The sequence below is a fragment of the Oncorhynchus mykiss genome, chromosome 15 (assembly GCF_013265735.2).
Source record: "Oncorhynchus mykiss isolate Arlee chromosome 15, USDA_OmykA_1.1, whole genome shotgun sequence".
In the NCBI taxonomy this organism is placed as follows: domain Eukaryota; kingdom Metazoa; phylum Chordata; class Actinopteri; order Salmoniformes; family Salmonidae; genus Oncorhynchus; species Oncorhynchus mykiss.
In genome coordinates, this window is record NC_048579.1 from 12,990,066 (window position 1) to 13,017,565 (window position 27,500).

Consider the following 27,500-nt stretch of genomic DNA (forward strand, 5'->3'; position numbering starts at 1 on the left):
CCCTGGACACACACACACAACACTTCAGGACCAACGGAGAGTTTGACCATCTGGATCTAGACTACGAGGTGAGGAGCTAAAGAAACACACACACACACACACGCCTGTACTGTACATACAGTACACTAAAGAAAAATATCAACTCAACATGCAACAATTTCAAAGATTTTACTGAGTTAAAGTTCATAGAAGGAAATCAGTCAATTTAAATACATTCATTAGGCCCTAATCTATGGATTTCATCTGTCAGTCACAGACACCTTAAGAAAAAGTAGGGGAGTGGATCAGAAAACCAGTCAGTATCTGATGTGACCACCATTTGCCTCATGCAGCGTGACACATCTCCTTCCACATCTTAATGAGTGACATGTCTGGTGAATATGCAGGCCAAGAACTGGGACATTTTCAGCTTCCAGGAATTGTGTACAGATCCTTGCGACATTATCATGCTGAAACATGAGGTGATGGTGGATGAATGGCATGACAATGGGCCTCAGTATCGGTACGGGATGCCTGTGCATTAAAATTGCCATCCATAAAATGGAACTGTGTTTGTTGTCTGTAGCTTATGCCTGCCCATAACCCCATTGTCATCATGGGGTATTCTGTTCACAACGTTGACATCAGCAAACCGCTCGCCCACACAACGCCATACACGCTGTCTGCCCGGTACAGTTGAAACCGGGATTCATCCATGAAGAGCACACTTCTCCAGCGTGCCAGTGGCCATCGAAGGTGAGCATTTACCCACTGAAGTCAGTTACAATGGCAAACTGCAGTCAGGTCAAGACCCTGGTGAGGACGATGAGCACGCAGATGAGCTTCCCTGAGACTGTTTCTGACAGTTTGTGCAGAAATCCTTCAGTTGTACAAACCCACAGTTTCATCAGCTGTCCCGGTAGCTGGTCTCAGACGATCCCGCAGGTGAAGAAGATGTGGAGGTCCTGGGCTGGCGTGGTTACACGTGGCCTGCGGTTGTGAGGCCTGTTGGACGTACTGCCAAATTCTCTAAAACAACGTTGGAGGCAGCTTATGGTAGAGAAATGGACATTCAATTATCTGGCAACAGCTCTGATGGACATTCCTGTAGTCAGCATGTCAATTGCACAAACTTGAGACATCTGTGGCATTGTGTTGTGTGACAGAACTGCACATTTTAGAGTGGCTTTTATTGTCCCCAGCACAAGGTGCACCTACTCTTGATATGCCACACCTGTCAGGTGGATGGATTATCTTGGCAAAGGAAAAATGCTCACTAACAGGGATGTAAACACATTTGTGCACAGAATTTGAGAGAAATAAGCTTTTTTTTTTATTTCAGCTCATGAAACATAGGACAAACACTTGATATTTTTTTCCGATGCACTTGCATTCACACACTGACACAGAGCATTGTTCCACTGCTTCAGATTCCTCTACAGTGTCTCTCAGTATTTCCCTCCCTCCCTCACTCTAGACCTATAACAGGCATTGTATAGCACTAATTAACACTCTGTCCTGAGAGCACAGCCGTCAACTTACCTCCCTCCCCCTTCCTCCCCCTAGTTCCTCTGTCTCACCTCCGACTCACCCTATTAACACCCTCCTCCGCTTGTCAGTGTCATGTCTCCTCTCCTCTCTTCTGCTTTCTCTCTTCCCTTCTTCTTTCTACAGTGTTCTATTTTCTTATTTTTTAATCTCTCTCTCTCCATTGTTCTCTCTCTCTCTCTCTCTCTCTCTCTCTCTCTCTCTCGCTCTCTCTCTCTCTCTCTCTCTCTCTCTCTCTCTCTCTCTCTCTCTCTCTCTCTCTCGCTCTCTCTCTCTCTCTCTCTCTCTCTCTCTCTCTCTCTCTCTATATATATATATATATATATATATATATATATATATATATATATATATATATATATCGCTCTCTATATATATATATCTTTCCTTTTTTTCTCTCTCTCTCTCTCTCTCTATATATATATATATATATACATCTTTCCTTTTCCCTCATATGTCAGCTATAATTGCCAGTATTTGCTGTTAGATTTGATACCAGAAGAAATTAGATAGTGGAGTTACAACTCACTCATCAGGACTAATCCATACAGTGTATTCGTAGTATTCAGACCCCTTCACTTTTTCCACATTTTATTATGTTACAGCCTTATTCTAAAATGGATTTTAAAAATGTTTTCTCTCATCAATCTACACACAATAGCCCATAATGACAAAGCAAAAACTGTTTTTATAAAAATAAAAATAAACTGAAATATCACATTTACATAAGTATTCAGACCCTTTACTCAGTACTTTGTTGAAGCACCTTTGGCAGTGATTACAGCCTTAATTCTTCTTGGGTATGACTCTACAAGCTTGGCACACCTATATTTGGGGAGTTTCTCCCATTATTCTCTGCAGATCCTCTCAAGCTCTGTCAGGTTGGATGAGGAGCGTTGCTGCACAGCTATTTTCAGGTCTCTCCAGAGATGTTCAATCGGGTTCAAGTCCAGGCTCTGGCTGGGCCACTCAAGGACATTCAGAGACTTGTCCCAAAGCCACTCCTGCGTTGTCTTGGCTGTGTGCTTAGGGTCGTTGGCATGTTGGAAGGTGAACCTTCGCCCAAGTCTGAGGTCCTGCGCACTCTGGGGCAGGTTTTCATCAAGGATCTCTCTCTGCTTTGCTCCGTTCATCTTTCCCTCGATCCTGACTAGTCTCCCAGTCCCTGCCGCTGAAAAACATCCCCACAGCATGATGCTGCCACCACCATGTTTCACCGTAGGGATGGTGCCAGGTTTCCTCCAGACGTGACGCTTGACATTCAGGGCAAAAAGTTCAATCTTGGTTTCATCTAGCCTGAGACACTTGTTTCTCATGGTCTGAGAGTCCTTTAGATGCCTTTTGGCAAACTCCAAGCGGGCTGTCATGTGCCTTTTACTGAGGAGTGGCTTCTATCTGGCCTCTCGGCCATAAAGGCCTGATTAGTGGAGTGCTGCAGAGATGGAAATTTCTCCCATCTGTACACAGGTTCTCCCATCTCTAGACCTCTCAGACTGACCATCATGTTCTTGGTCACCTCCCTGACCAAGGCCCTTCTCCCCCAATTGCTCAGTTTCACCGGTCGGTCAGGAAGGATGAGGCCACTGTGTTATTGGGGACCTTCAATGCTGCAGAAATGTTTAGGTACCCTAAACCAGATCTTCACCTCGACACAATCCTGTCTCGGACCTCTATGGACAATTCCTTTAACCTCATGGCTTGTTTTTTTGCACTGACATGCACTGTCAACTGTGGGTACTTGTATAGACAGGTGAGTGTCTTTCCAAATCATGTCCAATCAATTGAATGTACCATCAGTGGACTCCAATCAAGTTCTAGAAATATCTCAAGGATGATCAATGGAATCCGGATGCACCTGAGTTTAATTTCAAGTCTCATAGGGTCTGAGTACTTATGGAATAAGGTATATCATTTGTTTTTTAATTGCAAAAATTCAAAAAGCCCATTTTCGTGTTTGTGTTTGTCAGTATGGGGTGTGTAGATTGCTGAGTATTTATTTTATGTAGTCAATTTTAGAATAAGAGTTTCAGAATGCAGTCTATGTAAGGGATAATCAACGAGGGGCTGTGTGTTCTGTGGAAAATCATGAACAACGTAGAAGGTGTGTTCCACGACGCGCTAGCAGAGTCAAACTGACCTTCCACGGAGTTGCATTATTTTACAGAGAACGCCTAGAGCCCTGAGTTGATGATCCCTTTCATACCATGGCTATAAATGAACACATTTGCCACTAGAAATGTGTTAATTTGCCGGTAGAAATGTGTTCAGCGTCCACTGACATAACGAGATAGCAACAGTAGTTGCCGTGGTAACAAAACAAACAGACTTGCTAGTTCAGCGAACCAAACCATCAGTTCTAGCAATACCAATACTGTTTTCAATTCGACTTTCGCTTTCAAAAGCAGCTCAGACAAAGCTTGCTTATAATATAGAATTAATGATGGATGTTAATGCAATGAAACTGTACTGCACACTAATACCACTTATAGCACCAAATAGATTTTTAAATACCCAAGATACATCATACAAAAATACAGTGATTGTATGTGTGTGTATGTCTAGGTGAGTGCATGCATATACACGTGCCTACAATGTGCTGCTAGGTACAGTAGTTGAATCGTTAACTAACTGAGTTATTCCCGACAGCGTGACTGCTTTTGCTCAGTGCAGAACTGCCCAGCCAATCTGCTTAGCCCTTGGTGTGTCTGTTTAAATCCGGGATTCCCTTGGTGTGTCTGTTTAAAGCCTGGCTTCCCTTGGTGTGTCTGTTTAAATCCGGGATTCCCTTGGTGTGTCTGTTTAAATCCGGGATTCCCTTGGTGTGTCTGTTTAAAGCCTGGCTTCCCTTGGTGTGTCTGTTTAAAGCCTGGCTTCCCTTGGTGTGTCTGTTTAAAGCCTGGCTTCCCTTGGTGTGTCTGTTTAAAGCCTGGCTTCCTTTGGTGTGTCTGTTTAAAGCCTGGCTTCCCTTGGTGTGTCTGTTTAAAGCCTGGCTTCCCTTTGTGTGTCTGTTTAAAGCCTGGCTTCCCTTGGTGTGTCTGTTTAAATGCTGGCTTCCCTTGGTGTGTCTGTTTAAAGCCTGGCTTCCCTTGGTGTGTCTGTTTAAAGCCTGGCTTCCCTTTGTGTGTCTGTTTAAAGCCTGGCTTCCCTTGGTGTGTCTGTTTAAATCCTGGCTTCCCTTTGTGTGTCTGTTTAAAGCCTGGCTTCCCTTGGTGTGTCTGTTTAAAGCCTGGCTTCCCTCTGTTTAAAGCCTGGCTTCCCTTATACATTCTTGGCTTTAATTCATTCATTAATATGAGTAGTGAAGCATCACAGTACAGACACTTAACAATGACACATGCAGTAACATTTAGGGAGCACCAAGATATCTTAGCAGATTCTATCTTAGTTCTTTAATCCCTCTATTTATCTTTGTCTCACCTCTCTCTCTCTACTGTAGTTGAGTTTTGGTGGCATGCCCTACAGTGGTAAGCCAATGGGAGGGGGGATGAAGAACTTCAGAGGCTGTATGGAGAGCATCAACTACAACGGAGACAACATCACTGATCTGGCACGACGCAAGAAGCTAGACACCTCCAGCTTTGTAAGTTACACACAACTGTCACTGTCTAGCTCTCTGTTTCTCTCTGAATCTCCATCTATCTCTGTTTCTGCCTCTGTCTCTCTTACATTTGACAAGGTCATTTGATAATATATTGTACAAATACAATATATTATCAAATTACCTTGTCAAATGTAATAATTTCTCGAAGCAAACAACTCATTTGATGAATGATTATTTGATAACTAATGACAATCACAAGTAATGATAAGAATCTCCCTCCCTCCCTTTCTCTCTCTCTCTCTCTTTCTGTAGCGTAATCTGTCATTCTCTTGCATGGAGTCTCACTCCTTCCCAGTTTTCTTCAACGCCACCAGCTTCCTGCAGCTCCCAGGAAGAGCCAATCAGGATGTAGTATCACTTAGATTCCAGTTCCGCACCTGGAACGCCAACGGACTCCTCCTCTTCAGTAACCTTGACGACGGAACGCTTGAGATCGCCCTTGACGACGGGAAGATGGGAGTTCACTTCAACGTGACGCAGGCGAAGAACACCAGGATAGCAATTTCATCAGGTAGGAGGGACAGGAACACACACATTTACCTTTATTTAACCAGTCAAGTCAGTTAAGAATCAATTCTTATTTACAATGACGGCCTACCCCGGCCAAACTCGGACGACACTGGGCCAATTGTGTGCCGCCCTATGTGACTCCCAATGACGGTCCTTGTGATACAGCCTGGATTCAAACCAGGGGCTGTAGTGATGCCTCTTGCACTGAAATGCGTTAGACCACTGCGCCACTCAGGATCAATTTAACCAGACACACTGTTCGGTACTGATAGAGTGAAAAACAAACGGACAACTAGTCAAAGCTCAAACCAAGTTTATTCATCCACTGGTAGAAACAGCTGAAAAGACAAAGACATGTTTCCACCAGCACAGGTATTTATACCCTCCTGTAGGCGGAGTCTCCTGCTCACACCTCTCAACACGACATCAGTGTTGCTAGGCAGGAAGTTAGGAGACATGGAAGAAAGCTGTTCCTTCTCCCTTCGTCTAACCTGACCTGACATTCCTCACTAATCCACAGCTATCCAACCTTATCAGTGACCACAACCAAGTGATTGCCTTCTCCCTTACTTAGTAACTTTTCCAGATCCATACTTCGTATACCACCCTCCATTGACCCCACCATATACATTCTTCACACATGTAACCATTAACTGCTAGTATAGCAAGTATTTCAATCTAGAACCTAACAACACACACATACTCAACTCCATACTCAACTCAACTCCAGCCACTTTAATAATGGGAATTGATGGGAAATGATGTAAATATATCACTAGCCACTTTAAACAATGCTACCTTATATAATGTTACTTACCCTACATTATTCATCTCATATGCATACGTATATACTGTACTCTATATCATCGACTGTATCCTTATGTAATACATGTATCACTAGCCACTTTAAACTATGCCACTTTGTTTACATACTCATCTCATTTGTACATACTGTACTCGAAACCATCTACTGTATCTTGCCTATGCTGCTCTGTACCATCACTCATTCATATATCCTTATGTACATATTCTTTATCCCCTTACACTGTGTACAAGACAGTAGTTTTGGAATTGTTAGTTAGATTACTTGTTATTAATGCATTGTCGGAACTAGAAGCACAAGCATTTCGCTACACTCGCATTAACATCTGCTAACCATGTGTATGTGACAAATAAAATTTGATTTGATTTGATTTGATTTGATACTGCTCCACACACACACACACACACACACACACACACACACTTAACCACACACACACTTAACCACACACACACATATCCATACACACACACTTAACCACACACACACAAATCAAATCAAAATCAAATCAAATTTATTTATATAGCCCTTCGTACATCAGCTGATATCTCAAAGTGCTGTACAGAAACCCAGCCTAAAACCCCAAACAGCAAGCAATGCAGGTGTAGAAGCACGGTGGCTAGGAAAAACTCCCTAGAAAGGCCAAAACCTAGGAAGAAACCTAGAGAGGAACCAGGCTATGTGGGGTGGCCAGTCCTCTTCTGGCTGTGCCGGGTGGAGATTATAACAAAACATGGTCAAGATGTTCAAATGTTCATAAATGACCAGCATGGTCGAATAATAATAAGGCAGAATAGTTGAAACTGGAGCAGCAGCACAGTCACGTGGACTGGGGACAGCAAGGAGTCATCATGTCAGGTATTCCTGGGGCATGGTCCTAGGGCTCAGGTCCTCCGAGAGAGAGAAAGAAAGAGAGAATTAGAGAGAGCATATGTGGGATGGCCAGTCCTCTTCTGGCTGTGCCGGGTGGAGATTATAACAGAACATGGCCAAGATGTTCAAATGTTCATAAATGACCAGCATGGTCGAATAATAATAAGGCAGAACAGTTGAAACTGGAGCAGCAGCACAGCCAGGTGGACTGGGGACAGCAAGGAGTCATCATGTCAGGTAGTCCTGGGGCATGGTCCTAGGGCTCAGGTCCTCCGAGAGAGAGAAAGAGAGGAGAGAATTAGAGAACGCACACTTAGATTCACACAGGACACCAAATAGGACAGGAGAAGTACTCCAGATATAACAAACTGACCCTAGCCCCCCGACACATAAACTACTGCAGCATAAATACTGGAGGCTGAGACAGGAGGGGTCAGGAGACACTGTGGCCCACTCCGAGGACACCCCCGGACAGGGCCAAACAGGAAGGATATAACCCCACCCACTTTGCCAAAGCACAGCCCCCACACCACTAGAGGGATATCTTCAACCACCAACTTACCATCCTGAGACAAGGCTGAGTATAGCCCACAAGGACCTCCGCCACGGCACAACCCAAGGGGGGGGGGGGGCGCCAACCCAGACAGGATGACCACATCAGTGACTCAACCCACTCAGGTGACGCACCCCCTCCAGGGACGGCATGAGAGAGCCCCAGTAAAGCCAGTGACTCAGCCCCTGTAATAGGGTTAGAGGCAGAGAATCCCAGTGGGAAGAGGGGAACCGGCCAGGCAAAGACAGCAAGGGCGGTTCGTTGCTCCAGAGCCTTTCCGTTCACCCTCCCACTCCTGGGCCAGACTACACTCAATCATATGACCCACTGAAGAGATGAGTCTTCAGTAGAGACTTAAAGGTTGAGACCGAGTTTGCGTCTCTGACATGGGTAGGCAGACCGTTCCATAAAAATGGAGCTCTATAGGAGAAAGCCCTGCCTCCAGCTGTTTGCTTAAAAATTCTAGGGACAATTAGGAGGCCTGCGTCTTGTGACCGTAGCGTACGTGTAGGTATGTACGGCAGGACCAAATCAGAGAGATAGGTAGGATCAAGCCCATGTAATGCTTTGTAGGTTAGCAGTAAAACCTTGAAATCAGCCCTTGCTTTGACAGGAAGCCAGGGAGAGAGGCTAGCACTGGAGTAATATGATCAGATTTTTTTGGTTCTAGTCAGGATTCTAGCAGCCGTATTTAGCACTAACTGAAGTTTATTTAGTGCTTTATCCGGGTAGCCGGAAAGTAGAGCATTGCAGTAGTCTAACCTAGAAGTGACAAAAGCATGGATTAATTTTTCTGCATCATTTTTGGACAGAAAGTTTCTGATTTTTGCAATGTTACGTAGATGGAAAAAAGCTGTCCTTGAAATGGTCTTGATATGTTCTTCAAAAGAGAGATCAGGGTACAGAGTAACGCCGAGGTCCTTCACAGTTTTATTTGAGACGACTGTACAACCATTAAGATTAATTGTCAGATTCAACAGAAGATCTCTTTGTTTCTTGGGACCTAGAACAAGCATCTCTGTTTTGTCCGAGTTTAAAAGTAGAACGTTTGCAGCCATCCACTTCCTTATGTCTGAAACACATTCTTCTAGCAAGGGCAATTTTGGGGCTTCACCGTGTTTAATTGAGATGTACAGCTGTGTGTCATCCGCATAGCAGTGAAAGTTAACATTATGTTTTCGAATAACATCCCCAAGAGGTAAAATATATAGTGAAAACAATAGTGGTCCTAAAACGGAACCTTGAGGAACACCGAAATGTACAGTTGATTTGTCAGAGGACAAACCATTCACAGAGACAAACTGATATCTTTCCGACAGATAAGATCTAAACCAGGCCAGAACTTGTCCGTGTAGACCAATTTGGGTTTCCAATCTCTCCAAAAGAATGTGGTGATCGATGGTATCAAAAGCAGCACTAAGGTCTAGGAGCACGAGGACAGATGCAGAGCCTCGGTCCGATGCCATTAAAATGTAATTTACCACCTTCACAAGTGCCGTCTCAGTGCTATGATGGGGTCTAAAACCAGACTGAAGCATTTCGTATACATTGTTTGTCTTCAGGAAGGCAGTGAGTTGTTGCGCAACAACACACACTTAACCACACACACACACACACACACACACACTTAACCACACCACCCACCCATCAAACACGTCTGTGTAAATATCTTATCCTGCCATCTCGTTAGCGATGATGATTGCCTCTACCAGCTAATGACTAATTAGCAACAATCAGATGGGTACAGCAAGGTCGTTGTCGTGGTTACGCCGCTCATTGTTTTGATGCTGTTGTCAAGGAGGAGACACTGATGATCGCTAATTACATGATTGTGCAGTAAAGTGTGAAAATATGTTTTTTTCCAAGAAAATATACCCCCGTCTGCCTTGAGATACTTCCAAACTAAACCCTAGAAACACACTACTGCAAGGTTAACGAGGACACATAACCTCTTACTTCCATTTTAGATAGACAACATCTCTCTCTCTGTTCCATTACACATTAATCCTGCATGTTTTTCTGTCTGTCTGTGTGTGTGTGTGTGTGTGTGTGTGTGTGTGCGTGCGTTGCTGCGAGCGTGCGTGGTTAGGTGTGTGTGTGCGTGTGTGTGTGTGTGTGTGTGTGGTTAGGTGTGTGTGTGTGTGTGTGTGTGTGTGGTTAGGTGTGTGCATAACAACAGGGAATGCCCCAACTGTTATTTATTATGTATCTCCCTCTCTCCCTCCCTTGCCTACACACACATAGGGATGGGCAGTATAACGTATTTTACGATATACCGGTATTGATGCCTGGACTGGTTTTGTTTTTTACTTTAACCTCTATAACGGTATTTGAATGTTTGGTTTGTTAAATGTGAGACGGCGCGTGTAACATCCATTTTTATAGTTTACTCCGCTACTTGAGTCCTCTCTCTCCTGCTGTCTCTCTGCCGCTTTCCACACAGACCTAGTCCCGCCCCCTTGTTGTTCCTCGACCACGAGTCACTTGGGTTCAGTCTGCATGGTCAACACAGCACATGCAGCCTCTTTGCTTATTCTTTAAATTGAAATCAACTAGCGTTCTATAATGACACTATCAGTTTGTGTTTCTTACATCTGCAAACAGCTGCCCCCACCCCTCTCTGTCCCTCTCCCCCTGTCTCCCCCCACCCCTCTCTGTCCCTCTCCCCCTGTCTCCCCCCACCCCACTCTGTCCCTCTCCCCCTGTCTCCCCCCACCCCTCTCTGTCCCTCTCCCCCTGTCTCCCCCCACCCCTCTCTGTCCCTCTCCCCCTGTCTCCCCCCACCCCTCTCTGTCCCTCTCCCCCTGTCTCCCCCCACCCCACTCTGTCCCTCTCCCCCTGTCTCTCCCCACCCCTCTCTGTCCCTCTCCCCCTGTCTCTCCCCACCCCTCTCTGTCCCTCTCCCCCTGTCTCCCCCCACCCCTCTCTGTCCCTCTCCCCGTCTCCCCCCACCCCTCTCTGTCCCTCTCCCCCTGTCTCTCCCCACCCCTCTCTGTCCCTCTCCCCCTGTCTCCCCCCACCCCACTCTGTCCCTCTCCCCCTGTCTCCCCCCACCCCACTCTGTTCCTCTCCCCCTGTCTCCCCCCACCCCTCTCTGTCCCTCTCCCCCTGTCTCCCCCCACCCCTCTCTGTCCCTCTCCCCCTGTCTCCCCCCACCCCTCTCTGTCCCTCTCCCCCTGTCTCCCCCCACCCCACTCTGTCCCTCTCCCCCTGTCTCCCCCCACCCCACTCTGTCCCTCTCCCCCTGTCTCCCCCCACCCCTCTCTGTCCCTCTCCCCCTGTCTCCCCCCACCCCTCTCTGTCCCTCTCCCCCTGTCTCCCCCCACCCCTCTCTGTCCCTCTCCCCCTGTCTCCCCCCACCCCTCTCTGTCCCTCTCCCCCTGTCTCCCCCCACCCCTCTCTGTCCCTCTCCCCCTGTCTCCCTCCACCCCTCTCTGTCCCTCTCCCCCTGTCTCCCCCCACCCCTCTCTGTCCCTCTCCCCCTGTCTCCCCCCACCCCACTCTGTCCCTCTCCCCCTGTCTCCCCCCACCCCTCTCTGTCCCTCTCCCCCTGTCTCCCCCCACCCCTCTCTGTCCCTCTCCCCCTGTCTCCCTCCACCCCTCTCTGTCCCTCTCCCCCTGTCTCCCTCCACCCCTCTCTGTCCCTCTTCCCCGACTCCCCCCACCCCTCTCTGTCCCTCTCCCCCTGTCTCCCCCCACCCCTCTCTGTCCCTCTCTCCCTGTCTCTCCCCACCCCTCTCTGTCCCTCTCCCCCTGTCTCCCCCCACCCCTCTCTCCCCCTCTCCCCCTGTCTCCCCCCACCCCTCTCTGTCCCTCTCCCCCTGTCTCCCCCCACCCCTCTCTGTCCCTCTCCCCCTGTCTCCCCCCACCCTACTCTGTCCCTCTCCCCCTGTCTCCCCCCACCCCTCTCTGTCCCTCTCCCCCTGTCTCCCCCCACCCCTCTCTGTCCCTCTCCCCCTGTCTCTCCCCACCCCTCTCTGTCCCTCTTCCCTTGTCTCCCCCCACCCCTCTCTGTCCCTCTCCCCCTGTCTCCCCCCACCCCTCTCTGTCCCTCTCCCCCTGTCTCTCCCCACCCCTCTCTGTCCCTCTCCCCCTGTCTCCCCCCACCCCTCTCTGTCCCTCTCCCCCTGTCTCCCCCCACCCCTCTCTGTCCCTCTCCCCCTGTCTCCCCCCACCCCTCTCTGTCCCTCTCCCCCTGTCTCCCCCTACCCCTCTCTGTCCCTCTCCCCCTGTCTCCCCCCACCCCACTCTGTCCCTCTCCCCCTGTCTCCCCCCACCCCTCTCTGTCCCTCTCCCCCTGTCTCCCCCCACCCCACTCTGTCCCTCTCCCCCTGTCTCCCCCCACCCCTCTCTGTCCCTCTCCCCCTGTCTCCCCCCACCCCACTCTGTCCCTCTCCCCCTGTCTCCCCCCACCCCTCTCTGTCCCTCTCCCCCTGTCTCCCCCCACCCTACTCTGTCCCTCTCCCCCTGTCTCCCCCCACCCCTCTCTGTCCCTCTCCCCCTGTCTCCCCCCACCCCTCTCTGTCCCTCTCCCCTTGTCTCCCCCCACCCCTCTCTGTCCCTCTCCCCCTGTCTCCCCCCACCCCTCTCTGTCCCTCTTCCCTTGTCTCTCCCCACCCCTCTCTGTCCCTCTCCCCCTGTCTCCCCCCACCCCTCTCTGTCCCTCTCCCCCTGTCTCCCCCCACCGCTCTCTGTCCCTCTCCCCCTGTCTCCCCCCACCCCTCTCTGTCCCTCTCCCCCTGTCTCCCCCCACCCCTCTCTGTCCCTCTCCCCCTGTCTCCCCCACCCCTCTCTGTCCCTCTTCCCTTGTCTCCCCCCACCCCTCTCTGTCCCTCTCCCCTTGTCTCCCCCCACCCCTCTCTGTCCCTCTTCCCTTGTCTCCCCCCACCCCTCTCTGTCCCTCTCCCCCTGTCTCCCTCCACCCCTCTCTGTCCCTCTTCCCCGACTCCCCCCACCCCTCTCTGTCCCTCTCCTCGTCTCTCCCCACCCCTCTCTGTCCCTCTTCCCTTGTCTCCCCCCACCCCTCTCTGTCCCTCTTCCCCTGTCTCCCCCCACCCCTCTCTGTCCCTCTCCCCGTCTCTCCCCATCCCTCTCTGTCCCTCTTCCCCTGTCTCCCTCCACCCCTCTCTGTCATTGTGCCCTTTTCTTTCCTGCCTTCCTCTCTGTGTGTGTGTGTGTGTGTGTGTGTGTGTGTGTGTGTGTGTGTGTGTGTGTGTGTGTGTGTGTGTGTGTGTGTGTGTGTGTGTGTGTGTGTGTGTGTGTGTGTGTGTGTGTGTGTGTGTGTGTGTGTGCCTAGCAGTGGCCTATGAGCTCTGTTGGAGCTGAGAGCCCTTTCACATAGCTGACTGGGTCCCAGCATGCAATGGGGTTCTGAAACTCAATGTTAAGAGGGGTCCTCTACTAATTAACCACTCTAACCAGGCATGTGTGTGTGTGTGTGTGTGTCTCTTCCTTTCCTTTCGTCCTCAGGTTCAGACCTTAACGACGGCCAGTGGCACGCGGTGCATCTAGTCGCTAAGGAGAACTCTGTCATGTTGACGATCGATGGAGACGAAGCGTCAGCGGTCCGAACCACCACGCCTATCATCATCAGGACTGGTGGAACATACCATCTGGGAGGTGAGAAAGGGTGTGTGTGTGTGTGTGTGTGTGTGTGTGTGTGTGTGTGTGTGTGTGTGTGTGTGTGTGTGTGTGTGTGTGTGTGTGTGTGTGTGTTTGTGCGTGCGTGCGTGCGTGTGTGGTGTGTGTGTGTTTGTACATCTGCACACAAGATATGCATAATGATCTGCATTGATTTACTGTCCTTAGAAAATAAAGATCAATTATTGTCAACTATTGAACAGACACTTTATCATGTGCTTTGAGCCAGACCGTGAACTGGCTATGATGCAAAACATGACATATTGAACTATGCAGTAAACTTTTCAGCCAGTCAGGCAGGGGGATATTGATGGAGAGAAAAATAACTCTAGAACTCTATATGTACACATCACATCCTCTCCTCTGGCTGGCTGGCTGGCTGACTGGCTGCCTGGCTGTCTGGCTGGCTGCTCATACAGTAAAATGAGACAGAGAGGTTGACATTAAAACCTCTTGATACTCCCCATCCCGGAACCCGGGAGCGTTAATCATTGGCTGACACTAATTAGCATAACGCAACGGACATAAATATTACTAGAAAATATTCCTATTCATGAAAATCGTGAAAAAAGTGAAATATACTGAGACACAGCTTAGCCTTTTGTTAATCACCCTGTCATCTCAGATTCTCAAAATATGTTTTACAGCCAAAGCTAGACAAGCATTTGTGTAAGTTTATCGATATCCTAGCATAGCATTTTGTCCAGCTAGCAGCAGGTAACTTGGTCACGGAAATCAGAAAAGCAATCAAATAAAATCGTTTACCTTTGATGTGCTTCGGATGTTTTCACTCACGAGACTCCCAGTTACAGTGCCTTGCGAAAGTATTCGGCCCCGTTGAACTTTGCGACCTTTTGCCACATTTCAGGCTTCAAACAAAAAGATATAAAACTGTATTTTTTTGTGAAAAATCAACAACAAGTGGGACACAATCATGAAGTGGAACGACATTTATTGGATATTTCAAACTTTTTTAACAAATCAAAAACTGAAAAATTGGGCGTGCAAAATTATTCAGCCCCCTTAAGTTAATACTTTGTAGCGCCACCTTTTGCTGCGATTACAGCTGTAAGTCACTTGGGGTATGTCTCTATCAGTTTTGCACATCGAGAGACTGACATTTTTTCCCATTCCTCCTTGCAAAACAGCTCGAGCTCAGTGAGGTTGGATGGAGAGCATTTGTGAACAGTAGTTTTCAGTTCTTTCCACAGATTCTCGATTGGATTCAGGTCTGGACTTTGACTTGGCCATTCTAACACCTGGATATGTTTATTTTTTAACCATTCCATTGTAGATTTTGCTTTATGTTTTGGATCATTGTCTTGTTGGAAGACAAATCTCCGTCCCAGTCTCAGGTCTTTTGCAGACTCCATCTTCCCTGTCCCTGCTGAAGAAAAGCCGGCCCAAACCATGATGCTGCCACCACCATGTTTGACAGTGGGGATGTTGTGTTCAGGGTGATGAGCTGTGTTGCTTTTACGCCAAACATAACGTTTTGCATTGTTGCCAAAAAGTTCAATTTTGGTTTCATCTGACCAGAGCACCTTCTTCCACGTGTTTGGTGTGTCTCCCAGGTGGCTTGTGGCAAACTTTAAACAACACTTTTTATGGATATCTTTAAGAAATGGCTTTCTTCTTGCCACTCTTCCATAAAGGCCAGATTTGTGCAATATACGACTGATTGTTGTCCTATGGACAGAGTCTCCTACCTCAGCTGTAGATCTCTGCAGTTCATCCAGAGTGATCATGGGCCTCTTGGCTGCATCTCTGATCAGTCTTCTCCTTGTATGAGCTGAAAGTTTAGAGGGACGGCCAGGTCTTGGTAGATTTGCAGTGGTCTGATACTCCTTCCATTTCAATATTATCGCTTGCACAGTGCTCCTTGGGATGTTTAAAGCTTGGGAAATCTTTTTGTATCCAAATCCGGCTTTAAACTTCTTCACAACAGTATCTCGGACCTGCCTGGTGTGTTCCTTGTTCTTCATGATGCTCTCTACGCTTTTGACGGACCTCTGAGACTATCACAGTGCAGGTGCATTTATACAGAGACTTGATTACACACAGGTGGATTGTATTTATCATCATTAGTCATTTAGGTCAACATTGGATCATTCAGAGATCCTCACTGAACTTCTGGAGAGAGTTTGCTGCACTGAAAGTAAAGGGGCTGAATAATTTTGCACGCCCCATTTTATAAGTTTTTGATTTGTTAAAAAAGTTTGAAATATCCAATAAATGTCGTTCCACTTCATGATTGTGTCCCACTTGTTGTTGATTCTTCACAAAAAAATACAATTTTCTATCTTTATTTTTGAAGCCTGAAATGTGGCAAAAGGTCGCAAAGTTCAAGGGGGCCGAATACTTTCGCAAGGCACTGTAGATAGCCAATGTTCCCTACGTCACAATGCTGTAGACACCTTGGGGAATACGTAGAAAAAGTAATCTGGTTGATAGCCCATTCACTGCTCAGTAGGGACGCAGTGAAACGCAGCGCTTTCAAAACATGAGGCACTTCCGGATTGTATTTTCTCAGGCTTTCGCCTGCAACATCAGTTCTGTTATACTCACAGACAATATCTGTACAGTTTTGGAAACTTTAGAGTGTTTTCTATCCTAAGCTGTCAATTATATGCATATTCTAGCATCTTCTCCTGACAAAATATCCCGTTTACTATGGGAACGTTATTTTTCCAAAAATGAAAATTCTGCCCCCTAGTCACAACCGGTTTTAATCTGACTATTGACTCTCACAGGGCCATACTATGCTGTGTCATGACGTTGCCCTCTTTGGGTCCAGCAAGCCCCATCCCCCTCTCCCTGCCTCCCCCTTGCCTCCTTCAACTAGACTGCTGTGGTCAGAGTGAGGTCGTAAATTCCTAGGGAAGACCCTGCCACATGGCCAAACAGTATAGAGATAGAGTGAAGTTTCATAGAGAACAAAGGAATTTCTTCCACCTCACAGAACTTGAGGTCCGAACAACGTTTACGTTCCGGAGAAACGTTCCGGTCCGTTTGTTACAACTTGGGGAAGCTCATGGGAGACGGTGCGGCAACATTACCATAACCCTGTTTATATAATAGCCTTAGATATTAGGTTTACATCTAATTGTTGTATAAGATGAATGAGTGAGGAGGATACTGTTTGTAAAATTGTGTAATGTGATTTTGGACTGTTTAATGAAGGAAACTCCAATTCCCTTTTGAGTTGAACTAAATCACAGGACCACCCATGAGCCCAGTTAGGGTCAGGCATCCTGGGACAGCCCCTTTTCTGCAATTCCGAATAAAACCCCAATCTTGAGAATTCCTCAAGTAGACCATGTTTCTCTCAATCACGGGAGGACAAAGGTTGCAGACCATTGCTGAATCTTTTAACCATACCACGTGGTTAAACTCTTAGACTATCGATACCGACAGAATAAGAACAAGTCTTTGATATTAATTACTAGTCTGCAGCTAGGAATTCGGTATCATTGAACGCGAAGAACGACAACCCCCGAAACATCCATTCTACAACAACATGAATGAATGTGGCTCTGAACAGTTCACTCTAACCACGGCAGAGAGAGAGAGAGAGAGAGAGAGAGAGAGAGAGAGCGAGAGATAGAGAGAGAGAGAGAGAGAGGACGAAAACTCTCCAACAGAAACTAACTTTTCAACAAAGATCCCGACGACACACTGAGCGTAAATATACACATTGTTCCTGAATGAGTGAGAGTTCATGTGCAAAGGATTAACATGTCAATGTTCGACCCCCACTTCCCTTTTGTCTAGCAAGCCGCCATGCCGGTTTAGCCCACTAGGGCACATTTCCCTATCATTTCTTGTAACCATATTTACTTTGTTTGTTTGTGTGTGCACTTCTGTGATTGTTTAGTTAGTTAATAAATAAATGATTTAAGACAATTGATGTATGGATGACTCATAGTGAAGACTGGGTTCATGCAGAACAACAATTTACGACGTTTGGAATGAGACTAACGTGAGGTAAAGTAAATAATTAATTAATTCGAAGACTAATTGATCAGATATAAAATATCTGAAAGGTTATATTAGGAAATTATAACTTTGTAATCTGAATATTTTCCTTGGTGCCCCGACTTCCGAGTTAATTACAGTTGCATGATTAATCAGTTTGATCGCGAAAGACTAATTACAGAGAAAAGTTAAGTCTTCAATTTAATGATAGTAAAGACACTCTCTCTTTCTTCCTTTCTAACGTTCTCTTTACATATTATCTCTCTCTCTCCCTCTCTCTCTCTCTCTCTCTCTCTCTCTCTCTCTCTCTCTCTCTCTCTCTCTCTCTCCCTCTCTCTCTCTCTCTCTCTCTCTCTCTCTCTCTCACTCTCTCTCTCTCTCTCTCTCTCTCTCTCTCTCTCTCTCTCACTCTCTCTCTCTCTCTCTCTCACTCTCTCTCTCTCTCTCTCTCTCTCTCTCTCCCTCTCTCTCTCTCTCTCTCTCTCTCTCTCTCTCTCACTCTCTCTCTCTCTCTCTCTCTCTCTCTTTCTTCCTTTCTAAAGTTCTCTTTATATATTCTCTCTCTCTCTCTCTCTCTTTCTCCCTCTCTCTCTTTCTCTCTTGTCTGTCTCTCTCTCTCCCTCTCTCTCTCTCTCTCTCTCTCTCTCTCTTCCTTTCTAACATTCTCTTTATATATTCTCTATCTCTCTCTCTCTCTTTCTCTTTCTTCCTTTCTAACATCCTCTTTATATATTCTCTCTCTTCCTCTCTATTTCTTCCTTTCTAACGTCCTCTTTATATATTCTCTCTCTCTCTCTCTCTCTCTCTCTCTCTCTTTCTTCCTTTATAACATTATCTTTATATATTCTCTCTCTCTCTCTCTTTTTCTTCCTTTCTAAAGTTCTCTTTATATATTCTCTCTCTCTCTCTCTCTCTCTCTCTCTCTCTCTCTCTCTCCCAAGAGAGGAAAACAATCCAGCCCACCAAATAGTAGCAACTGTTAAACACAGAACAAGCACGAAGGATTGGAAGACTGATGGAACATTCATCAACCAGTACGGCATGACGAGGTTCTAAATGCCGTCTTCCACTCATCCCCCTCCCGGATACGCACCAGATTGTAAACGCTCCTGAGATCCAATTTTGTGAAGAAGCACTCCCCGTGCATTGACTCGATCACACTGGCTATGAGAGGCAGCGGGTAACTGTACCACACAGTGATCTGATTGATTCCTCGATAGTCAATACACAGGGGTAAACCACCGTCCTTCTTCTTCACAAAAAATAAACTTGAGGAGACAGGTGAAGTGGAAGGCCGAATGTAACCCTCCCCCAGGGATTCGGAGACATATGTTTCCATAGCTATACCAGGAGATTTATCGCACAATCCCCCCGTCGATGGGGTGGTAGTTGAGTCGCTCTCTTCTTACAGAAGGCGAGAGCCAAATCGGCATATTCAGAGGGGATGTGCACGGTGGAGACCTGGTCTGGACTCTCCACCGTAGTAGCACCGATGGAAACACCTACACACCTCCCTGAGCGCTTAAGTGACCATCCCTTGAGAGCCCTCTGTCACCACTTATTAGTGGGGTCATGATAGGCCAACCAGGGAAGGCCCAACACCACGGGAAACGCAGGAGAATCAATCAGGAAGAGACTAATTCTCTCCTCATGACCCTCCTGCGTTATCATACAGAGTGGAGCTGTGACCTCCCTAATCAGCCCCGACCCTGAAGGACAACTATCTAAGGCATGTACAGGGAAGGGCAATTCAACAGGAACAATAGGGATCCCTAATCTAAGTGCAAATGAATGGTCAATACATTTCCCAGCTGCGCCTGAATCTACTAGAGCCTTTTGCTGGGAATGCGGGGAAAACTCAGGAAATTCTATACACACACAGGTGCATCCTCACCTGGGATGATCCACCAGTGCCCTGCCTGCAGCCTCTACTCCCTGGGGAACCTCCCCAGCACCGACCAGCAGTGTGCCCTCTGCGGCCACATGTGGTGCAGGAAATCCCCCCCCCCCCCCCTTCCGGTCACCCTCAGAGCAGCACCTCCGAGCTCCATAGGTGTAGGCTCCGATCCGGACGTCCGCGAGTGACCAACAGGTTATCCAGCCGGATGGATAAATCCACCAGCTGATCGAGGGTAAGGGTGTTATCCCTGCATGCCAGCTCCCGATGATCGTCCTCACGTAGACTGCACCGGTCGATCAGGGCTCTTTCATTCCATCCCGCGCTGGCTGCCAGGGTCCTGAAGTCCATTGCAAAGTCCTGTGCGCTCCTCATCCCCTGTCTAAGATGGAACAAACATTCCCCGCTGCTCTCCCCTCAGGTGGATGATCAAAGAGGCAGCTGAAATCCTTATAGTGGACCAACGCTGCGCCTTCTCTCCCCCATACGGCGTTGCCCACTCAAGTGCTCTCCCCAACAAACAGGAGATGAGGGCGGACATGCTCTCGTGTCCCGAGGGAGCCGGGTGGACGGTCGCCAGGTACAGCTCCAACTGGAGCAGGAACCCCTGGCACCCGGCAGCCGTCCTATCATATGCCCTCGGGAGCGAGAGCTGAATCCCACTGGGTCCATGTGACGGAGGGGTGGACAGCGGTGTGGGTTGGGGTGAAGTTGATGGGTGTGTGGGAAAACCCCTCTCTCCCATCGCTCCATGGTGTGCAGCAGGCGATCCATGGCTGTGCCAAGATGTTGTAGCATCGTCACATGCTGCTGGACGTGCTCCTCCACAGGTAACGGAGGACTGGGTGCACCTGCTGACTCCATATTTTAGGTGTTTCTGTAAAGGGTAGATGTGCAGAAGGTGGGACGGAGTCAGGCGCAGGACACCGAGGATGAGTAATAACGGACTTTTACTCAAGACGACGACAAAATCAATTCCACGCAGAGACAACAATCCAGCTCACAAAATAGTAACGACTGCTAAACACAGAACAAATACGCATAAAACCATGTGGGAACCAGAGGGTTATATAGGGAATAAATAATAATGGAATGGAAACCAGGTGTGTACAATCAAGACAAAACAAATGGACAATGAAACATAGATTGGTAGCGGCTAGAAAACCGGTGACGTCAACCGCCGAACACCGCCAGAACAAGGAGAGGCACCAACTTTGACAGAAGTCGTGACAGTACCCCCCCCCCCCCCCCCCCACCCCCCCTTGACACACGGCTCCAGCAGCGTGCTGACACCGCCCGCGGGGATGACCCTGAGGACGAGGTGCAGGACGATCCGGGTGAAGACGGTAAAATTCCCGCAATAACGAAGGGTCCAAGATGTCCTCCACCGGCACCCAGCATATCTCCTCCAGACCGTACCCCTCCCTCTCCATGAGGTACTAATGGCCCCTCGCCCGACGCCTTGAGTCCATGATGGCTCGAACAGTATACGCCGGGGCCCCCTCGATGTCCAGAGGGGGCGGAGGAACCTCCCGCAAGGAGATAGGTTAGTGGAGGAGTGGCGGAGGGAGTTATGGGAAATCTCTGCCCAGGGGCTGAAAGCCACCCACTCCCCCAACCGGTCCTGGCAATAGGACCTTCAGAAACCTACCCACATCCTGGTTAACTCTCTCCACTTGCCTGTTACTCTCGGGGTGAAAACCTGATGTGAGGCTGACCGAGACCCCCAGACGTTCCATAAACGCCCTCTAGACCCCAGATGTGAACTGGGTACCCCGATCAGAATCTATATCCTCAGGCAACCCATAGTGCCAGGTTTTCCTGTGTCTACCCTTCTCAATGGCAAGGCTGTGCTCACTGAGCCTGTACTTTGTCAAGGTTTTGATCAGTAACCATGGTCAAATATTTAGCCACAGTGTACTGTCGAATTAGGGCCAGATTGCACTGCATTTTGCTTTGTGTTTGTGCTTGTGTTTCCCAATAAGCAATGTAGTTTTGTTTTGACTGTGTCCTGAGGCTTCAGTGTGTTAGTAGAACAGGTTTGTGAACTCAGGCCCAGGACCAGCTGGATGAGGGGACTCTTTTCTTTGCTCAGCTCTTGGCATTGCAGGGCTTGGTAATGATATGAGAGGGGGTCACTGTATTTTAGATGTTTTCAAAACTTAATTGCTCTTTTTTGAGTTTTTATTATTAGTGGATATTGGCCTAATTCTGCCCTGCATGCATTGTTTGTAGTTTTCCTCTGGACATGTAGGAGAATCTTACAGAACTCTGCATGCAGGGTTTCAATGGTGTGTTTGTCCCATTTCATGAACTCTTGTTTTTCAAGTGGACCCCACAATGACATATTCAATTAGTTTTAGCCAAATTTTAATAGGTATTACAATATTAATTTGGTTTTTGCGATGGTGTAGAATGCAATGCTTGCTTTTTCTCTCAGTTCATTCACTGCCTCATTAAGGTGTCCAGTTGAGCTTATTTTTAAACCTCAGTAATTGTAGTGTGTGCAGTACTCTATATATTTTGTACCAATTGAACATTTTGGTCTAATTCCTTAAGATCTGGATCTTCTCTGGAAAATCATTATTTTAGTATTTTTGGGGTTTACTGCCAGGGCCCAGGTCTGACAGTACTGCTATAGCAGGTCCAGGCTCTGCTGTAGGCCATGTGCTGTGGGGGTTTACTGCCAAGGCCCAGGTCTGACAGTACTGCTATAGCAGGTCCAGGCTCTGCTGTAGGCCATGTGCTGTGGGTGACAGAAGGCATAGGTCATCTGTGAAGAGTAGGCATTTCATTTCTGAATTGTGGAGACTAACACCAGGGGCTGAGGATTGTTCTACAGTTGTGGCCAATCTCGTTGATGTAAATATTGAAGAGTGCAGGGCTCAGATTGCAACCCTGGCGAAGGCCCCTCCCCTGGTTAAATAATTATGTTATTTTCTTACCAATTTTAATGCTGCACGTATTGCCAGTATACATTGATTTAATTATGTCATATGTTTTACCCCCTACACCACTTTCAATAACTTTGTAGAACAGACCTGTATGCCAAATAGAATCAAATGCTTTTTGGAAGTCGATAAAGCAAGTGTATATTTTGGTATTATTTTGGTGCACATGTTTATCTATCAGGGTGTGTAGGGTGTAAATATGATCAGTCGTGCAATGTTTTGGTATAAATCCAGTTGGGCTTTTACTCAAGACATTGTGCTTATTAAGGAATTTTAGAACTATTACATTTATAATACTACAGAAAACCTTCTCCAGGTTACTGTTCACACAAATGCCTCTGTAATTGTCGGGGTCAAATTTGTCTCCGTTCTTAAAGATTGGGGTTATGAGTCCTTGATTCCAGATGTCAGGGAAATAACCTACACTCAGGATCAAATTCAACTGTTTTAATATAGCCAATTGATATTTTGCACTAGTGAGTTTGAGCATTTAGGATGCAAACAGGTCCGCATGCCTTTTTAAATTTGAGAGCCTGAAGTTTCTTATAGAGCTCCTGGTCAGTAATTGGGGAGTCCAATGGATTTTGATGGTCCTTTATAGCTTTTTCTAATCCATTCAACTTCTCATGAATTTGTCGTTGTTCTGTCTTTGTGTCAATTTGTTCTGTCTTTGTGTCAATTTGAGCGGTGTTGTAGAGTGTTTTAAAATGGGTTGTCCATATGTCACCATTTTGTATCGCTAATTCCTCTTGTTTAGATTTTTTTAGTTGTTTCCAGTTTTGCCAGAAGTTGTGTGTGTTTATGGACTCCTCAATTAGTGTCAGCTGCTTGCTGCTGTACTGTGCTTTTTTGGTTCTGAGTGCACGTTTATAGAGTTTTAAAGTCTCACAGTAATGAAGGCGTAGTTCACCGTTATTTGGGTCTCTGTGCTTTTGGTTGGATAGTGTTGTAAGTTTTTCCTTATAATTTTACAGTCTGCATCACCAAGTGGTATTTTTTGTTTTTTGTATTGTTTTTTATCAATTTCAGTTGTGCTTCTTTTGCCGTTTGCCTGAATATATAGTTGATGTTTTGTACTGCCAGATTGATGCCTTCTTTACTGTGAGTGAATGTGGTATTCAGAAAGTTAGTGTTTGGATATTTTGGTTACAAGTTGCTTTCTGGTATTCTTCTGTGCTGTTTTGGGCCCATCTGTATGAATGTCTGATGTTGTACAGCTTCCTGGGCTGTGAATGTCTGATGTTGTACAGTTTACTGGGCTGTGAATGTGTGGTTATTTCCATGTCTGTTCTTTTGAGGAACAACGTAATTTGGCTGTGATCAGACAGAGGTGTTAGTGGCTTGACAGTGAATGAGCTGAGAGACGAAGGGTCAATGTCTGTAATCATATAGTCTACTGTGCTCTGGCCAAGAGGTGAGCAGTAGGTGAATCTCCCCAAAGAGTCCTACCATTGACAAAGTACAGAACCAGGCTTCTACAGAGCTGCAACAGATCCCTTCCGTTTTTGTTGATGGTGGGAATCTTTTGCACCTCTCTCTCTCTCTCTTTCTTCCTTTCTAACATTCTCTTTATATATTCTCTCGTCTCTCTCTCTTTATGGTAGACAGTGGGCAGGTGTGGAGACAGTTGAGACAGATGGTGGCGGTGACTTGAGAAACTTTTGGAAGAAATCCCAAACACAAAATGAGCACTGCAACACATTCAGGCACACACACACACACACGCGCGCACGCACACACACACACACACACACACACACACACACACACACACACACACACACACACACACACACACACACACACACACACACACACACAAACACACACACACAAACACACACACACCTAGACAGGTTGGCCTCAATACTAAGGCTGTAGAGGCGATGGCCTTGAGGTTGATGGACATCCTGCTGTGTCTGACAGACTATTACACTCTGATGATGGAGATGTCATTGAGCTGCTGTGTTTTATAGCTCTCCCTTTCTCCCCTCTCTCTCTCTCTCTCTCTCTCCCTATCCCCCCTCTTCTCTCTCTCTCGCTCTCTCTCTCTCTCTCTCTCTCTCTCTCTCTCTCTCTCTCTCTCTCTCTCTCCCTCTTTCTCTCTCTCCCCTCTTCTCTTTCTCTCTCTCTCTCCCCATCCCCTCTGTCTCTCTCCCACTCCCACTCCCTCTCTCGCTCACTCTCCCCTCTTCTCTTTCTTTCTCTCTCTCTCTCTCTCTCTCTCTCTCTCTCTCTCTCTCTCTCTCTCTCCTCTTCTCTTTCTCTCTCTCTCCCCATCCCCCCCTCTTTCTTTCTCTCTCTTTCTCTCTCTCTCTCTCACTCTCTCTCTCACTCTCCCCATCCCCTCTCTCTCTCTCCCTCTCTCGCTCACTCTCCCCTCTTCTCTTCTCTTTCTTTCTCTCTCTCTCTCTCTCTCACTCTCCCCATCCCCTCTCTATCTCTCTCTCTCTCTCTCTTTCTCTCTCTCTCTCTCACTCTCCCCATCCCTTTTCTCTATCGTTCTCTCTCTCTCTCTCTCACTCTCCCCTCCCTTCTTCTCTCTCTCTCTCACTCTCCCCTCCCCTCTTCTCTCTCTCCCTCACTCACTTTCCCCATCCCCTACCTCTCTCTCCCCCACACCCTCACCCCTGTCTCTCTATCCCCCCTTTCTATGTCTCCCTCTCCCCCTGCACCTCTCTCTCTCTCACACTCTCCCCATCCCCTCTCTCCCTCTCTCTCTCTCTTTCCCTCTCCCAGGGTACTTCCTGCCTACCTTAGCCCCTCCCACCCAGAAGTCGTTCCAGGGCTGCATGCAGGCAATTCTGTTGGATGATCAGCTGGCGGATATGCATGCCGTGGAGAAAGGCATTGTGGGAGTGTTTGAGAACGTCAGCTTGGACATGTGTGCCATCATAGACAGGTGTGACACACTTGCGCGCACACATACACATGCACACACACACACACACACACACACACACACACACACACACACACACACACACACACACACACACACACACACACACACAGCCACACACACACACACACACACACACACACACACACACGCACACACACACACACGCACACACACACACACACACAAGAGGCTATCTAATCGTTTGATATTTGATGGGTAATGTGGTCAGAGAGCTGATAGTCAATAGAGACAACAACAACTGTATTTGAAACATCATATTGAAATATATCTCCAGATGAAGTAATATTAGCATTTCTGTTTGCAGGTGGTTCACATTTCTTCAGTCATATAAATATTAAATCTTTCTCCAATCAATTTATCTCTGTGATGCTGAAGCAGTGTTACATTAAATTAACTCCCTCTCTGATGTTGAAGCTGTGTTACATTAAATTAACTCCCTTTCTGATGCTGAATCTGTGTTACATTAAATTAACTCCCTCTCTGATGTTGAAGCTGTGTTACATCAAATAAACTCCCCATAAAGTGAGGTGTGTTTGACTAATACATTGATAGAATGAATGCATCAGTAGTATTTATAATATAAGACTTTGAGATAGTTTGGTGTCAATCCTTCACATTTCTTGTCTGTTAAAATGTGTGTTATGCTGGATTGTTGATATTGCTGGTCACATAAACAGATTCACTGTAAACATTACACTCGCAAAAGTTCCAAAACAATAAAGACATTTCAAATGTCATATTATGTCTTTTTACAGTGTTGTAATTAGAGGTTGACCGATTAATTGACATGACCGATTAATTGACATGGCCGATTAATTGACATGGCCGATTAATTAGGGCCGATTTTAAGTTTTCATAACAATCTGTAATCTGCCTTTTTGGACGCCGATTATGTCCGATTATATTGCAGTCCACGAGGAGACTGCGTGGCAGGCTGACCACCTGTTACTCCACGAGGAGACTGCGTGGCAGGCTGACCACCTGTTACGCGAGGGCAGCATCAAAAGGACCTTGTGGCTGCAAGGAGCCAAGGTCAGTTGCTAGCTAGTATTAAACTTATTTTTATAAAAAACAATCAATCTTCACATAATCACTAGTTAACTACACATGGTCGATGATATTACTAGTTTAACTAGCTTGTCCTGCGTTGCATATAATCAATGCGGTGCCCGTTAATTTATCATCGAATCACAGCCGACATCAACTTCGCTAAACGGGTGATGATTTAACAAAAGCGCATTGCCAAAAGAAGCCCAATCGTTGCACAAATGTACCTAACCATGAACATCAATGCCTTTCTTAAAATCAATACACAGAAGTATATATTTTTAAACCTGCATATTTAATTAAAATAAATGCATGTTAGCAGGCAATATTAACTAGGTAAATTGTGTAACTTCTATTGCGTTCAGTGCAAGCAGAGTCAGGGTATATACAGCAGTTTGGGCCGCCTGGCTCGTTATGAAGTGTGAACTGATTTGCCAGAATTTTACATAATTATGACATAACATTGAACGTTGTGCAATGTAACAGCAATATTTAGACTTAAGGTTGCCACCCGTTTGATAAAATACGGAACACTTCCGTATTTCACTGAAATAATGAACGTTTTGTTTTCGAAATTTATGGTTTCCGGATTTGACCATATTAATGACTTAAGGCTCATATTCCTGTGTGTTTATTATATCTATGATTTGTCTATGATTTGATATTTGATAGAGCAGTCTGACTGAGCGGTGGTAGGCAGCAGTCAGCATTCATTCAAGCAGCACTTTACTGCGTTTGCCAGCAGCTCTTAGCAATGCTTGAAGCACAGTGATGTTTATGACTTCAAGCCTATCAACTCCTGAGATTAGGCTGGTAATACTAAAGTACCTATTAGAACATCCAATAGTCAAAGGTATATGAAATACAAATGGTATAGAGAGAAATAGTCGACGCGTCATAATTTCTATAATAACTACAACCTAAAACTTCTTAACTGGGAATATTGAAGAACTGGGAACATTGAACCACCAGCTTTCATATGTTCTCATGTTCTAAGCAAGGAACTTAAACGTTAAACGTTAGCTTTCTTACATGGCACATATTGCACTTTTACTTTCTCCTCCAACACTGTGTTTTTGCATTATTTAAACCAAATTGAACATATTTCATTATTCATTTGAGACTAAATAGATTGTATTTATGTATTATATTAAGTTAAAATAAAAGTAATCAT

General features: G+C 46.5%; 1 protein-coding gene across 1 annotated transcript in view; it reads left to right on the top strand.

The window, feature by feature from the left end:
- The window catches only part of LOC110515947 (contactin-associated protein-like 2), a 286,632-nt gene that overhangs the window by 154,146 nt on the left and 104,986 nt on the right, over positions 1-27,500 (top strand). The window contains exons 7-11 of the mRNA XM_036943719.1: positions 1-68; positions 4,964-5,107; positions 5,381-5,639; positions 13,357-13,506; positions 25,093-25,255. The exon at positions 1-68 is cut by the window's left edge and continues 117 nt beyond it. Of these exons, the coding sequence (XP_036799614.1) occupies positions 1-68; positions 4,964-5,107; positions 5,381-5,639; positions 13,357-13,506; positions 25,093-25,255 (784 nt within the window). The remainder of the gene's footprint in view (positions 69-4,963; positions 5,108-5,380; positions 5,640-13,356; positions 13,507-25,092; positions 25,256-27,500) is intronic.